At 37.2% G+C, this 15,489-nt stretch overlaps 1 protein-coding gene across 2 annotated transcripts in view; it reads right to left on the bottom strand.

Annotated features, from left to right (window-relative positions):
• GPBP1 (GC-rich promoter binding protein 1) overlaps positions 1-15,489 on the bottom strand; it is a 71,993-nt gene that overhangs the window by 39,509 nt on the left and 16,995 nt on the right. For both annotated transcript variants that reach the window (XM_011236084.3, XM_011236085.3), the window contains exon 3: positions 2,778-2,897. In XM_011236084.3, coding sequence (XP_011234386.1) covers positions 2,778-2,840 — 63 coding nt within the window. In that variant the 5' untranslated portion in view covers positions 2,841-2,897. The remainder of the gene's footprint in view (positions 1-2,777; positions 2,898-15,489) is intronic.

The raw sequence follows: 15,489 nt of genomic DNA, 5'->3' as shown, positions 1-15,489 counted from the left end.
GGGATCAATTTATCATCCTTCCTAAGGTAAGATGGCCAGAAGGAGAACATCTAATACAAAGAAGTATCTAAACTTTTCCAGTATCTACAACCATTTCAGTTCAGTATTGCTTCAATAATAAAAATACTACCCAGGGGCGCCTGGGTGGCACAGCGGTTAAGCGTTTGCCTTCGGCTCAGGGCGTGATCCCGGCATTATGGGATCGAGCCCCACATCAGGCTCCTCTGCTATGAGCCTGCTTCTTCCTCTCCCACTCCCCCTGCTTGTGTTCCCTCTCTCGCTGGCTGTCTCTATCTGTCAAATAAATAAATAAAATCTTTAAAAAAAATAAAATAAATAAAATAAAAATACTACCCAAAATGAAACTCAGGATCTATTAAAGGATGATAGTATCAGTAGCAATTTACATTTTCTAATAGAATTAAAGAAAATAGAAGACCACAAGAGAAAATATTAGTGTACCACAGATGTATGACTATTATTATAGTTAAACCTATGTGTATACAAAAACATTATGTAAAATTTAATTTTTATTGGGTCCCAATACACAGCTCAAATGTCAATGCCCTATGCCGCATATAATCAACCACATGCAGTTTAAAATTTCACCACATGATGGGGCTAAAATTCTACACACCTCAGAAAACTACTAAAGTGCACTTCTAAGAATTTGAGAATATTACTTTTAATTTCAAATCCTCATCCCTTTAAACAATAAATAAAGACTTCCATTACACTGAAATAGAGAACTCCACAGTAAATTAATGTCTGTTCCATTTATTCAGGTTAAGATTAAAAGGGCTCTGGCAGAAAACAAGAGGTTAATTATAAATGAGAACCCATGAATAGTGATTTGTAGACATGAAAGGGTAAAATGGAAGGTGTAAGAAGTCATTACTAAAAAGTCTGTATTTGTCAAAACCACACTGGGTAAGGTCTAAAGAAATAAGTTCAAGGACTGCTAGTTAAGAGTTCAAATATAAATACCATTTTCTGTAGGTAATTTAAAATAGATTTGAATAATTGAGATTTAGAGGGGACAATCCTAATTCTCGAAATCTTCATTCATGAAGACCTCTATCCAGATCAACTGTCAGGTTCTGGAAAGCAGTAAGGATTTAACCACATAAAGCAACAGTTAATGAATCTCAGATTAACATCTGAATGAAGACAAAAATTATTCTCAATCTTTTTAATGTTTTGTAGCTAACTTTCCAGGTGCTAATTTTTTATCAATTCGCTTGAAAATGAAAACAAGTCTTATACCTATTTCAGAGAAAGTAAACAAAATAGAAAAAAGAAAATAAAGGTGGGTAGCAGGAAACTCATGTAGTCAGGTTCAGAAGTAGGCCTGAAAAAAAATAAACAAACCTGCTAGAGGGCTAGATTAGAGCCGCTGGGTTACAAGGAAGGGGGGAGGTGGAAGTAAATTGCAGAGACCTACACCTAAGAGGAAAAGGGGCAATCAGAGAATCTCTAAGAAGTGATCTCAGTGCTTAATCAATACAAGTCTCCATTTTCTAACAAGTTCAAATCCCACTGCACAGGCTATGAAATGAGATATTTAAACATTTGACAGCATTCCAAAACAAGTCCTATGTAAAGAGTATAGAATAGGAAATGCATCCTAGATTCTAGTCTAGGCTCACAGTAATTCTATGAAAAACAGGCAAGTCAATTAACCTTTCAGAGAATCCATCTGTACAAAATTATGGGCCAAAATTTGGGCCAATTTATTATGATCTGACAAGTCCTTACTGGGGACCGACTTTCCAAATTATAAAATTTGTTCCCATAAGAGTCGCTTTTAATAAACCAGTTTTGTAAGAACTGCCTGTACCCTCAAAGGTCCTAGATGAACGCCTTAGCATGGCAGAGCATGATTAACAGGCAAACAGATGATCAAGACTCTCCCCTGATTCCTTTGCACTATGGAAAAAAAGTCAAAGACAGCTATTAAGCCAGTTAGATTGATTCTAAACAATTTCAAGGTCTCTCTCTCTCAGCAAGTCTTTAAGTGAAAGACAACTGCAATGCCAGCAAGTCTAATACAAACTACTGTTTTGATTTTTGACTAAAATGAACATTTCTTAGATTACCAAGGCCTGAAACGTAACAATGTTGCAAAGTTTTCATCACTCTTGAAATTTTAGTGATGTGCCATTCAAAGTCTTATTTGTCTGAAAAAGAAATCGTCTGGGTATAAGCAGAGACCTCAAAAACCTCAGATTTTGGGGCGGCTGGGTGGCTCAGTCGTTAAGCATCTGCCTTTGGCCCAGGGCATGATCGCAGGGTCCTGGTATGGAGCCCCGCATCGGGCTCCCTGCTCCTTCCTCTCCCACTCCCCCTGCTTGTGTTCCCTCTCTCACTGGCTGTCTGTCAAATAAATAAATAAAATCTTTAAAAAAATAAAAATAAATTTAAAAAAACCTCAGATTTTTCTTTTAACGTATTACCTGTAGAACAGGAAGTAAAGCAAGTTACTATCTAAAGAATAGTACAGATAAAGGTAAAGCGCAATGTATCTAACGGGTTTGCATTAAAATGTATGGAACTCTGGTTAGTACAAAAGACAACTGAAGTAAATGGTGTACAGTATGGTGATGGAAAACTGACTTTTTAAATAATAAAAACTAACAGATTCCATATGAAATAACTTAGATGGTAATACAAGAAAATTTTTTCCACAAAAATATTAAGGCTTCACGTTTCAACTACATTTGTGTACAAGAACAAATGAGAAGCAGACACAAAGAAAGAAATGCAAGAAAGAGTACCTTTGTTGATGATGGTGGAGTAGGAAAATTAAGCCAGGCTGGAGCAAAGTCATGCTGCGCCATTTAGGTCCAGTCTCTCCAACTCAGTGAAACAAGGCTTCAACACCTCATGGCAAGTCCCTGTCATATAAAAATGGAAGGAAATTAGACCTGGAGTTCCTTGCCAAAATTTTCTCATGCTCTATCTCTTCTGAGCGACAATGATTTTACTACTCTAAGATTCCAATTATAATGAAATCCTAAAACAGGCAAAAATATAACAGAAACTAGATCACTGGAGTGGATGGGCGGGGTCCTGTGGGGTAGGGATATGACTGCAAAGGGAAGGTTATTCTTGAGGTAATGGGGTTTTATCTTGATTGCGGTTATACAAATGTACACATCTGTCAAAAATCAAATTGTACACTTAATATTTGCCTATTTCACTACAAATAAACTATCTCAATAAATTATTTTTTTAATCACCATGGTCTAATCACAAATAGACATCAAGTGTCTCTAGATGTGACAAACTAGGATGCACATTACACCATCTATAATGTATTCTCGCCCCCACCCCAGATGGAAGCTGAAATCTGATCTAACTACTAACTTTCACAAAGTTCAACACAGACAAACAAATTAAAGGAAATCTGAGGGAAATTATCCAGCAAATCCAGATCACAGGATACTCGACAGGTGAAAATAATTGTTTTTTTTTTCCCCAACAAATAAACAGCTTTCAATATGCAGATCAAACACATGTGGGCCTTATGTAGATCCTTACTCAAACCAACCAACCTTTAAAAAATGAAAATTATGAAACAATCAAAAATTTAAACATGAACGGAACATTAAATGACATTAAGAAATTATTACTCATTTTAGATGTGACAATGCTAGTGTGATGGTGGTAAATAAAAGACTGAAGTCTTTACAATTACACTGACATATCTGGAATCTGTTTCAAAAAACAGATAATGCTAAATGGGGATAACTGGAAAAAGGTTGCACATGCATTTATAAATGATAGTACAAGGAGGTATGTAAATACTCTTTTCTCTAGTTATATGTATGTTTGAAAATTTCCATAATGAAAAGGCTTGTTGTTTGTTTTTTAATTACAATCATCACAATGGGTATCAAATATTTTAGGCACTAATGCTTTTCTTCACTCTAAATTTAACTTTTTGGGAGCCTCTATCAACGGCATCAATAAAGTTTCAGGTTGCCAGCCCAATCTAAACAGCATAGTTTGTTTGTTTTTTTTTAAATAAGGCAGAAGCCAACTGGGCAACTGTACTCATTTCAATACAAAGCTTAAAGGCTATCAGTCAACGAAGGAATCTAATTTTCTGTGCATCACAATGCCTGAGTTTACTAATAACAAATGTTTTATATTTACAACTGCATAACCCCAAAAGTGAAATTTTAAAAAACAAAATAATCAATACCACTGTTAACCTTCCCTTTTCCAAATTCTTTCAAATACTGTTTCTATGAAAAAATCCTTTATGGTCATATCAACTTGCTAAAATAATTTTTAAGAAAAATTCTCTAATATTATAGAAATATTCTATTTTTACTATCCCAAACTGTAGAGATCTATTCAACGAAAGGTTAAGAATGACCAGATACAGGAAATGGATACAAATGATTAACTCACCATGGTAATGAAAATGTTTAAATGGTATAAGTTCATGTGCGCCATGAGTGGAAAGTGGAAAAACCTTGATAAAATCTGAGTAACCTGACACAACCAATTCCAGTAATACATTTATGAAACAAATATAAGAGTGTACCTAATCAAAATAAACAACATAAAAATTCAGGCACTCTAAGTTCTAATTCTTCTACCATCTTATTCTACATTTTGAAGTCTTCAGAAATTAAAATGAAAACTAAAGTGTTTCTGGATGAATAAAGGATTTTCATTATCTATTCTGACATGAAGCTACATACTAAGCTGCTTTGGGATGTATGTAATAGGGTGTTACTTTCCCAACAAGTTTTTGTTGGAAACTCTTAAAATTACAGTTTCAATAACTAAGTGGGAATGAAAAACCCCTTTCATAGTCTGTACCAAGAAAAAAAAATCACAAGAAATTGCAAAGAATCTAAAATAAATAAACCTTATCATTTTAAACAATAGTCAAGTGATAACCTATATACTAAAAACAATCCCTAGGAGGCAAACCACTAATATTACCTATTCATTTTTTGCAATGTCTTTAGAATTCTCATTTAAATTTAGTTTTCAAAAGATAAAATATGAATAGCTTTAACTATTAGCTAATATTAAGACATTTACACAAGTGTGTGAAGGAATCATGACAGGGCACCCCAAAATATGCTACTTTAACATAAGAATAGTTTTGAGCTGAAAATATTTTAATTCCTACAATTCCTTATCTATCTAAAAGCAGAGCCTCCAAAAAGAACTTATCAGTCCCCTCCCCTGAAGCAACTCCTCCCTACACACACACACACACACACACACACAGTCAGCAACTCCTCCACACACACACACAGCACCACACCCAGACACTGCCACAAATTATCATTTCTCCCATCAATTCTAAGGGCCCATTTACCTATCTTTCCAAAAAGTCATCTGTTTTTCCATTAAGTGTCTTTAAATGGAAAATTCTAAGTGTCCTTAGAATTTGGCAAATTCTAACCACCCCTGAGTTACTCTGAGGTAGAAGCACACTCTAATAAATTTCTCTATGTTTTCTCTCGTTAATCTTTCATTTGTCAGTCTAATTTACAGGGCCCCAAGCCAGGGAACCTAGAAGGATAGAAGAAAGAAATTTTACCCCCTTACCTGTATAAAGCCAAATTAAACTTTCAAAAGCACCACCCTATCATTTTCTTTTAACTACACTTAGTGCCATCCAAATTCATTCTATCTTCCTTTCCCTGTGTAATATTAGGAGTGGAACTGTGCCCCCCCCCACAAATTCATACCTCTAAGTTGCACCTCTCCCACCTCTAAATACAACCGTATTTGGAGATAAAGGCTTTAGAGATGATTGACTTAAATGAGGTTGTTAGGGTGGGCCCCATTCCAATCCTGTGTCCTTGTTAAGAAGAGGAAATGGGGAGGGCGCCTGGGTGGCTCAGCCATTAAGCGTCTGCCTTTGGCTCAGGTCATGATCCCAGTGTCCTGGGATGGAGCCCCGCATTAGGCTCTGTGCTCGACGGGAAGCCTGCTTTCTCCCTCTCACACTCCCCTTGCTTGTGGTGTTCCCTCTCTAGCTGTCTTTGTCAAATAAATAAATAAAATCTTAAAAAAAAAAAAAGAGGAGGAAATTGGGACACACTGAGACACCTAGGCTGTACAGCAAAGAGACCATGTGAAGAGGCAGCAAGAGGGCGGCCATCTGCAAGCCAAGGAGAAAGGTCTCAGAGGAAACGAACCATGCTGACGTCTTGATCTTGGAATATGAGCTTCCAAAACTACGACAAAATGAATTTATTTAACCCACTCAGTTTGCAGTATTTTGTTATGGCTTCCCTAGCAAATGTTAAAAAAAAATAAAAGGCCCAAAATTGAGTGAACTCTCCTAAGCCCCCCCATAAATAAACCAAGACTTAATACCTAACCTGATTACACTTTAAGACCCTCTCAGAAAAAGGAGCACCTGGGTGGCTCAGATGGTTAAGCATCTGCCTTCAGCCCAGGTCATGATCCCAGAATCCTGGGATCCAGCCCTGCGTTGTCAGGCTCCCTGCTCACCAGGGAGTTTGCAGCTTCTCCCTCTCCCTCTCCCCTCACACCCATGCTCTGTCTCTCTCAAATAAATAAATAAAATGTTAAAAGAAAAAAAAAAAAAAACCCTGCCAGAAACAAAATCTTAACTGGTCATTCTGGAATTTCCTGGTCAGCAGTAGCGAAGTAATCAATCACCTGTAGACCCCCTCCACCATTTCCTAATGAAAGATGAAGTAACCCACTTTTTCCTTGTCCCTGGCCCCCTCTGCCTATAAAAGCCTCCATTTTGTACAGCTCCTTGGAGCTCCTTTCTACTTGACAGATAGGATGCTGCCCCACTCATGAAACACTGAATAAAATCAATTTCATCTTTAAATTTCCTCTGATGAAATGTTTAACAGACTAATACAAACAAGAATGTTAGAAATATACTAATCAAAAATGTTTTATCAACTGGTACTTACAGGAGACTGGGGGGGTGCAAATTAGCAGTCTTATTAACAGTAATCCCAGGTTATTAGTAATCTTCCACCAGATTCCGTTATAAGGTCTGATGATCCCATATAATACGGGCATAAACAAAAAAGATTCGTAAATGCTGACGGCATGAAAATCCTAATTTTTAATCTCAACCTATTTACAACCTGTTCATGAATAAATGCCTGAAGTCTAAAACATCAACTATAAGAAAATTCCTAAGGGGAAAACTGGTTCTGAAAAAACCCTTATTGAAATACTGTATGTTTTTAACTGCATGCGCCTGACTTAAAAATCACTGATTAACTAAAAATCCAAAATAAGAGTTCTTCAGACTGAAAAATGCACTTTGGCAAAAAGTACATAAAGATACTTCCTATTTCCTAAAATGTTTTTACTTCTGAACCCACCAAGTTTGTGCCAAATGTTAACAATGAAAAAGTCAAACTGATTTCATCAGAATGAACATCAAACACCAGCTTTATAATGGTTTACATTTCAGATACCAAAAACTTTAAAAATCACAAAGCCTGTCAAAAACATGCAACATCAACCAACAGGTAAGGCATTTTAACTAATTAAGGCAGATTTTTATGAAAAGAACAGGCTTCAGGGTCCAATGGTCCTGGATTCAAATCAACTCAACCAGTTACGAGGCTGGACGACTTTGGCAAGTTAACATCAGACTGTTTCTTCTCTTCACTAAAATTTAGGTAACTACTACTTACCTTTCAACTTGAAAACTACTGAAGTTCTAAAAAGACAACTACTATCTACATACAATCCTTTAAAAAGGTTGTTTTTCATTTAGCCAAACTGTTCACAATCCTTCATTACTAAGAACCAGAAGACGGACTATTCAAATTCAACCTTAGCTCTCTTGAAAATAAGCCTGTGAAATACTCCTTTCATATAAGCTTAGTTTAATGTATTAATAGATTTCATATTAAAAGTGGGTCTTCTCTTCCTGATTCAGGACTAAAGCCATTTATATGAGGAAACACAAGAGGGTTCCAGACTGTTAAGAGTCAGAGTAGGGACAAAAGGGTATCAACACCTGGGAGTGGCCCAGGACAGGATATCAGTATCAAAGCAGGGTGAGGAAGGGTATCCATGCAGGGGGACAGCCAGGAATGGGGCACTGAGCCCAAGAGTGAGGAAGGTATCCATGGGGGGAGGGAGGATCAGTGAGAAGAATCAAGATACTAAGCAGGGGGAGGTGGGTGTCCACACGTGGATGGTGGCAGTGGCTACAACAGAAGATTGGTTATATACAGGGGAAATAATCAAATAAGTATTTAGATTAATTAAAGCTAAGTTTCACACTGTCAAAGAATACAGTAACTAGTAACAGAAAGGGTGAAAACTAGAGTGAATTTTGTGGTGTTATACTCTATCAGTATGATTAATTCACAATCATATACTAATAATATTTACATTCACATATACCACACAAAGGTAATATTTGTTTAGGTATAGATACCTCTTCCAACTTTGCACTGAGAGGGTCTGAGCATAGTGACTCCAGTAAATGAGCATACTTAACACAGAATCTTGGCTTTTTTAAAAAAGATTTTATTTGACAGCGCATGTGCACGCGCACACACAAGCCCGGGGAGCGTCAGGCAGAGGGGGAGAGAGAAGGAGGCTCCCGCTGAGCAGGAAGCCCTATGAGAGGCTCGATCCCAGGATCCTGGGATCATGACCCGAGCCAAAGGCAGACGCTTAACCACTTAACAAGGTGCCCCTAGGATCCTGGCTTCTAAAAACAGATATCCACTAAACAAAACCAGGGCTTTGCGAAATAGCTGATTCCCAGGGCTGGGGAAAGATGACAAAATAAGCCTAGAATATTTTATCTTAGCAAAAAGCAAGGAAATATCCAAATAATGATTATGAAATATCAAAAGGGCATAGAAACCAGCTTGAATCAGTTCCCACTGGCCAAATCAGGGACAATTTGAGAATTAAAAACGAAGAGAACACATGTTTAGGCCATTAACACAAAATGGTGAAAGAGGGAACTCCAAGAGCCTACCCCTTCACAGTAACAGCAAAAATCAAGCAAAATCTGTCAGAATCAGCTTTGTCAGAGCTCTGTTAACAGTCAAAGGCTTACCGCAATCAAGCACACTAAATCCAGAAAACAGAAACTTTAAAATGGTAGGAAAGCTTTATAGCATTTTTAAGTAAAAATGCCCTTGACCCCCATCTCTCCCAGGCACAGTGGAGGTCCCAAAAAGCCAGTGTGGGACCCAGGTCTCTGATTCTGGAGTGAGCCCTGTAGAACTTAGTCTCACAGGATTATGTTTGGTCTGTATAAACCTGTCTGGGGGCTACCTAAGGAATGACAAGAGGTACCTGCCTTTGTTTTACCTAACATGGAAGGAAAAGTTGCTATGCTAAGGGCATTCCTCCAAAAACAGTCTAAGGTGCAAGAACCTCCTCCTCCATGGGACAAAGGTTTATAACTGAGTAAACAACAGCACACCCAAAGCATGGAAAGAAAGGCTAAGACACAATTTGGGAAATTATGACATTGCAAAGAACTCCCTTATAAGAGCAGGCTTAAAAACCACACATATCTCGAGGGCAAGACATATGCTCAAAAAAACCAAAACCAAAACAAAACCTGAGAAGACCCTCTACTTCCACCTCGGACTGATCTTAAGAGTCAAAGAAAACAGAAAATGAAGACTAAGATAGTTATAAATTATGCTGTGCCTAATCATTGAAGAAATGCCCTAACACAGACCTAATGGGTAACAAAACACTAGCTGAACATGATGAAGGTAAAAGTGGCTCTTATTTGAAGAGCTCTCAGAGCAGCAGTACCCATGGACAAGAGAAACAAAACTGCTATTGTACTGAAATTACTTTCTGTAACGACATTCATGAACCTTTAAGTCAAGTCTTATTAAAGGCTGCAACCTGTCTCAGCTGTGCTGTGAGCACTAAGAGTTGATTCCTGGTTTGACCCATGTGTGAAAAGATTTGTCATCTTTAGACAAGATAACATACTGATCTTGATGATAAACTTTTATATTTTGTCCATCATGGATTTTTGCATTAATTTTTTAAAGTTTACCAAAATATTATTTGAAAAACCAAAAACAAGAAACACTAGGTGACCACAAGCTAAGGGACAGTGACTTCAGAGACTAGCCAAGACAAAGAACACAGACTTTACAAAAATAGTTTCAAAAAGTCACTAAACAAACACCCAACTACAAACCCACAGTAAGCAACCCTGAGGACGGGGGGAAACATTCGGTTCCCACATTCTCCAAATTACAATATTAAAAATGCTCAATTTTCTACAAGAAATTACAAAGCACTCAAAGAAATATGAAAGTATGGTACACTAACGGGGGGAAATGAAAATTACAAAACAGTCTCTGATGAAACACAGACATCAATCGTCCTAAATACAAAGAGCTAAAGGAAACAGAGAGCAATGTCTCAATAAATAAACTATCAGTAAAGAGGTTAAGAATTATAGAAAGGAACCAAACAAATTCTTGGGCCAAAAGGTACAATAACTGAAATAAAACAGAAGGAAGAATCAGATTAAATGGAAGATAGGTCAATTAAAATTATCAGTCTGGAGCAAGAAGGAAAAAAAAGAAAACTACAGAAGTCAAACCTCAACTTTGACCTCAAACTTTCTAGTTGGATTCTTCTTTCCAGCTTGTCTCTTGGCTTGGTCAAAAGACCGGGAGGGCAAAGCATACCCAGAAGGGAACAGAAACTACCCTCTCATGCACTAAGGACTATCCTGAGCCAGCAAGACACCTCCATCAGTGAATGACTCCCAGGGATCAATTTGACCTTCACCGCCTACCTGCACATACCCACTCTTCTTTGCTGCACATTTTCCTTATAAAAACCTGGAAGTATTTTCAGCATTTTGGAGACAGTTTTTGAGATGCTAGTCCACTGTCTTCCTGGTGTTGGACTCACTGAAATAAATTCCTTTCTTGTTTCACCACTACTTATATCTCTGCCTTTTGATTCTGTCAGCAGGGAGTGGGTAAGCTTAGTCTTTGCGATCCCCAGAGACAGGTGCTCTTGCACCTCTGCAACCCAGCTACAGAAAGACCTGTGGGAAACCATCAAGCATACCAACATACACATAGTGAAAGTATATAACATAAACATACTACCTATTAAAATTCCAACATTCTTTTTTGCACAGAGAAGCCATTTTCAAATTCTTTTGCAACTGCAAGGGATCTCAAACATCCAAAACAGTACTGAGAAGGAGAATACAGTTAGAAGACTCACATTTCTGTGTTTCTTTTTTTTTTTTCTTTTAAGGTTTTATTTATTTATTTGACAGAGATAGAGACAGCCAGCGAGAGAGGGAACACAAGCAGGGGGAGTGGGAGAGGAAGAAGCAGGCTCATAGCGGAGGAGCCTGATGTGGGGCTCCATCCCATAACGCCGGAATCACGCCCTGAGCCAAAGGCAGACGCTCAACCACTGTGCCACCCAGGCGCCCCACATTTCTGTGTTTCTAAACTTACTACAAAGCTACAAAAATAAAAATCGCAATGGCATAAGGATAGATACATAAACCAATGGGATGGAACTGAGAGTCCAGAAAAGGTCATACGTGTATGGCCAGTTAATTTTTTTACCAAAGCACTAAGACCATTTAATGGGGGAAAGAATAGTGTTTTCAATAAATGGTACCAAGACATATGGATAATGGACTCTATTCACACCATATACAAAAATAAACTCAAAATGGATCGAAGACCTAACCATAAAAACTAAAACTACAAAGCTATAAGAAGAAAACATGCAGGTAAAGCTTCATGATCTTGGATTTGGCAGTAGGTTTTTATGTATGACACCAAAAAGACAAGCAAGAGAGAAAAATGGCCTTCAAAACATGTGAAATTTCTGTGGCAATGGGTATTATCTAGAAAGTGAAAAGACAGATGAATGAATGAAAGAAAAGAATGGGATAAAGTATTTGCAAATCTTATCTGATAAGGGTCTAACAAGAATATATAAAGAACTCTTACAACTCAACGAGGAAGACAAACATCCCAATTTTAAAATGGGCAAAGGACTTGAAAGACATCTCTCCCCCCACCACTAAAAAAGAACAAAGAAAAAAACAGTATATAGCAAGTATTGATGAAAATATGAGAGAAACTGGTACCCTTGTACATTGTTAGTGGGAAGGTAAATTGGTACAAACATTGGGAAAAGTTCAGTAACTCCTTAAAAAGTTAAATATATACCATATGACCCAGCAATTCTATAAATATATATATATACACACACACACACACACACACCCAAAAGAAGTGAAAATGGGTATTCAAGTATTTGTACACCAAGGTTCAATACCAGATCTATTCACAATAGCCAAGAAAAGGAAGCATCCCAAATATCCATCAATACATCAATGAATAAACAAAATGTGGTGTGTGGGTGTGTATATATATATATTCATTATAAAGGATTGAAGTACTGACACATAAAGGGTTAACCTTAAAAACATGCTAAGTGAAAGAAGCCCGACCAAAGATCACATATTGCACAATTCCAGTTATACGAAATATCCCTGAGTAAATCCACAGAGATGAACAGCAGACTGGTGGTTGCCAAGGATCAAGGGGAGGGAGGAACAGGGAGTAACTGCTAAATGGATACAGATTTTCCTTTTTGGGTGACAAAAGTGTTCTGGAATTTAATAAAGTTGGTTTTACACCAGTGTAAATATACTAAATGACACTGAATTGTATGTTTTAAAATGGTTAATAACTTGATGTAATGTGACTTTCATTTCAATAAAAATAGAGTACTGCTGTATTCTAACCCCTTGAATAAAACACCATCAATCCAGATATAAATGCATACACTGAAAAATTAAAGGAAGAGAAAGTTATTCATACAATTTCTAAGTACCTCTTACCCCCCAAAACAAAAACAAACCACTTATTACAATTCTGCAGTGAAATAACCAGGCAAATAGCCTGGGAAATCCTTAATGAACAGATCAAAGTGAACATCATGAGTTATAGAACAAACTGAATTCGTGTGCCAAATGACAGAATGCAATGAGCAGAGAGCACTGTTTTACTTCCGTAATATTCTAGCCAAAGACGCATAACCCAAAGAAGCACAGCCTGTCAGAACACAAGAAATGCCAACTAGAGAGATGCTGTATCACAATAACTGGCCCATAATCTTCACACATCAGATTATAAAAGGAAAATCATTTTTAAAAAATGATCAGTCTGCGACACATGCTCATCCTATATCTTTTGTGAGTTGCATTTTAACTTTTAAAAACTATACTATGACATTTTGTTCCATTGAATTTTGTTTTCATTGCTGTAATACCATAATGAAACTCTATTAAATATTTAGCGGACACATATTAACTACTAAGTGATTTACAGACCTTCCTAATAAAAAGTAAAAGAGGCCCCTTCCCTGTAGATTCTGACTCCACAGGTCTTAAACAAGACCTACAATTCTATTTTTAAACCAGCATTTAAAGTGATGATCATCAGGAAAGGATTGTAAATACTGCGATGAACATCAAGAAAAAAATCCTTGGGGCGCCTGGGTGGCACAGCGGTTAAGCGTCTGCCTTCGGCTCAGGGCGTGATCCCGGCGTTATGGGATCGAGCCCCACATCAGGCTCCTCTGCTGTGAGCCTGCTTCTTCCTCTCCCACTCCCCCTGCTTGTGTTCCCTCTCTCGCTGGCTGTCTCTCTGTCAAATAAATAAATAAAATCTTAAAAAAAAAAAAAAAAAAAAAAGAAAAAAATCCTTGCCTAAGGAACATGGCCTCTAAAGGAAAATATTCTATTGCTTGACTATTTTTTACAGTTTGGACCAAGAAACAATGTTGAGTATCTTCTGTTATCAATATAGTTAAAATAAAATTAGATTAGACATAAATTTTACCAATCTAGAATATTACAAATTTCCATCCTTTAAGAAGTTTTCATCTTAATGTTTCCTTTAACCTGGAATTTTCTTAGACCATTTTCCTCTTCAGGTTACCCTTTAAAAAATTTTTCTTATTTATTTGAGAGAGAAACCATCTGTGCAAGTGCAACCACAAAGGGGAAGGGGCAGAGAGAGAGAATCACAAGGGGACTCCCCGCTGAGCATGGAGCCTGACAGGGTGTCGATGCCAGGATCCTAAGATCATGACCTGAGCCAAAACCAAGAGTGGGATGTTTAACCGACTGAGTCACCCAGGTACCCCCCTCAGTTTACCTCTTAAAACTATTCAAAACCTGTCCATGCTTTGCTTACCAGAAAAAAAAAAAAAATCTTAGAGAACTGTGATTGTTAAATTGTTACATATAAAAATTCCTATGTTCACCCTCAAAAAGAACTTTAAGGAGAAAAAAAGAATTACTGGAAACAGGATGCTTCTAATTCTCAAGTTTCTAGACTACTAAAGGTAAAGTACACAAGGTAACTCAAGAGCTGTGAAACTTAAAATCAACAGACTTAATTTTCATATAAAATTCACTACCAAAAAATATAAACCCTACTCTATAAACAAATTTTTACACACTGCGCTTCTCTTTCCTCATAAAACTGAAGTTAAGTCAACCCTGAAATTTTTTCTAATTCAGCTTATGAGACCCTTTTTCTTATAAGGGTTAGCAATGGTACATTTTAATTAAGAATTATACTGCAAACAAATTGGGCTCAATTGGAATAAAACTGAATTCAAATAAACTCATTTACTCAATAGCCAGTGTGGTCAAAGCTGAGTGCTAAACAGTGAAGATACTTAAAAGGCTCAAGATGGCAGGCCCCCGAGAACAATCTAACAGTTAACAAATAATTGCAAAAAATAAAAATAAAAAATGCACTCTCAAACCCATTATCAGAAAAGCTGAGGTATAAGCAAATCATTTATCTGAAGTGTTCACCATGAGAAAAATACCAAAGTTACAAGGATTCAAATGAGGTAACTTAAAAAGAACAAAACGTAAAATGGAATCAGCTTCAACTTGTTCTCTGAAAAAGGGGCAGATTCACAAGAGATAAGTAATTCACCCCTAAGCTACACAGCCAGTAAGAGGAAGACCTGGACAGTAAGAACTCTAGATCTTTCTGCCTCAAAAGCCATGCTTCTTCGTTCACAATCAGTACCGCTCAAGTGCTCCCACAGAAAGTACTAAAAGTTAACTCATTCTCCTGCTCTGCCCTTGCTCCCACCCCCAAACCCCATCACCACCCTCCCCCACCCCCCCAAATATATTTCAGAAAGTAACCAAAGTAACTTATCTTCAAGTTTCATTTTGCTTTATAAACTTATGGAAATTCTCCTTCCCATAAAGAAACATTTCTGATACATTTGTTTGCTGAATGACTTAATTCATCAACAAACATTTATGGAGCAGCTACTCTAAACCAGGACTTTGACCAATATTCTCCTCCACAAGAATGCATACTATTAGGAAGGAACAGAGGGAGGAAGAAAGTAAAGAAGGCAGAGAGATTAGCTCATTTTTCCTGGTACCAGAGTGGCAATTACAGG

The sequence above is a fragment of the Ailuropoda melanoleuca genome, chromosome 3, assembly GCF_002007445.2.
Source record: "Ailuropoda melanoleuca isolate Jingjing chromosome 3, ASM200744v2, whole genome shotgun sequence".
NCBI lineage: Eukaryota > Metazoa > Chordata > Mammalia > Carnivora > Ursidae > Ailuropoda > Ailuropoda melanoleuca.
This window is presented reverse-complemented; position numbering and strand designations above follow the sequence as displayed.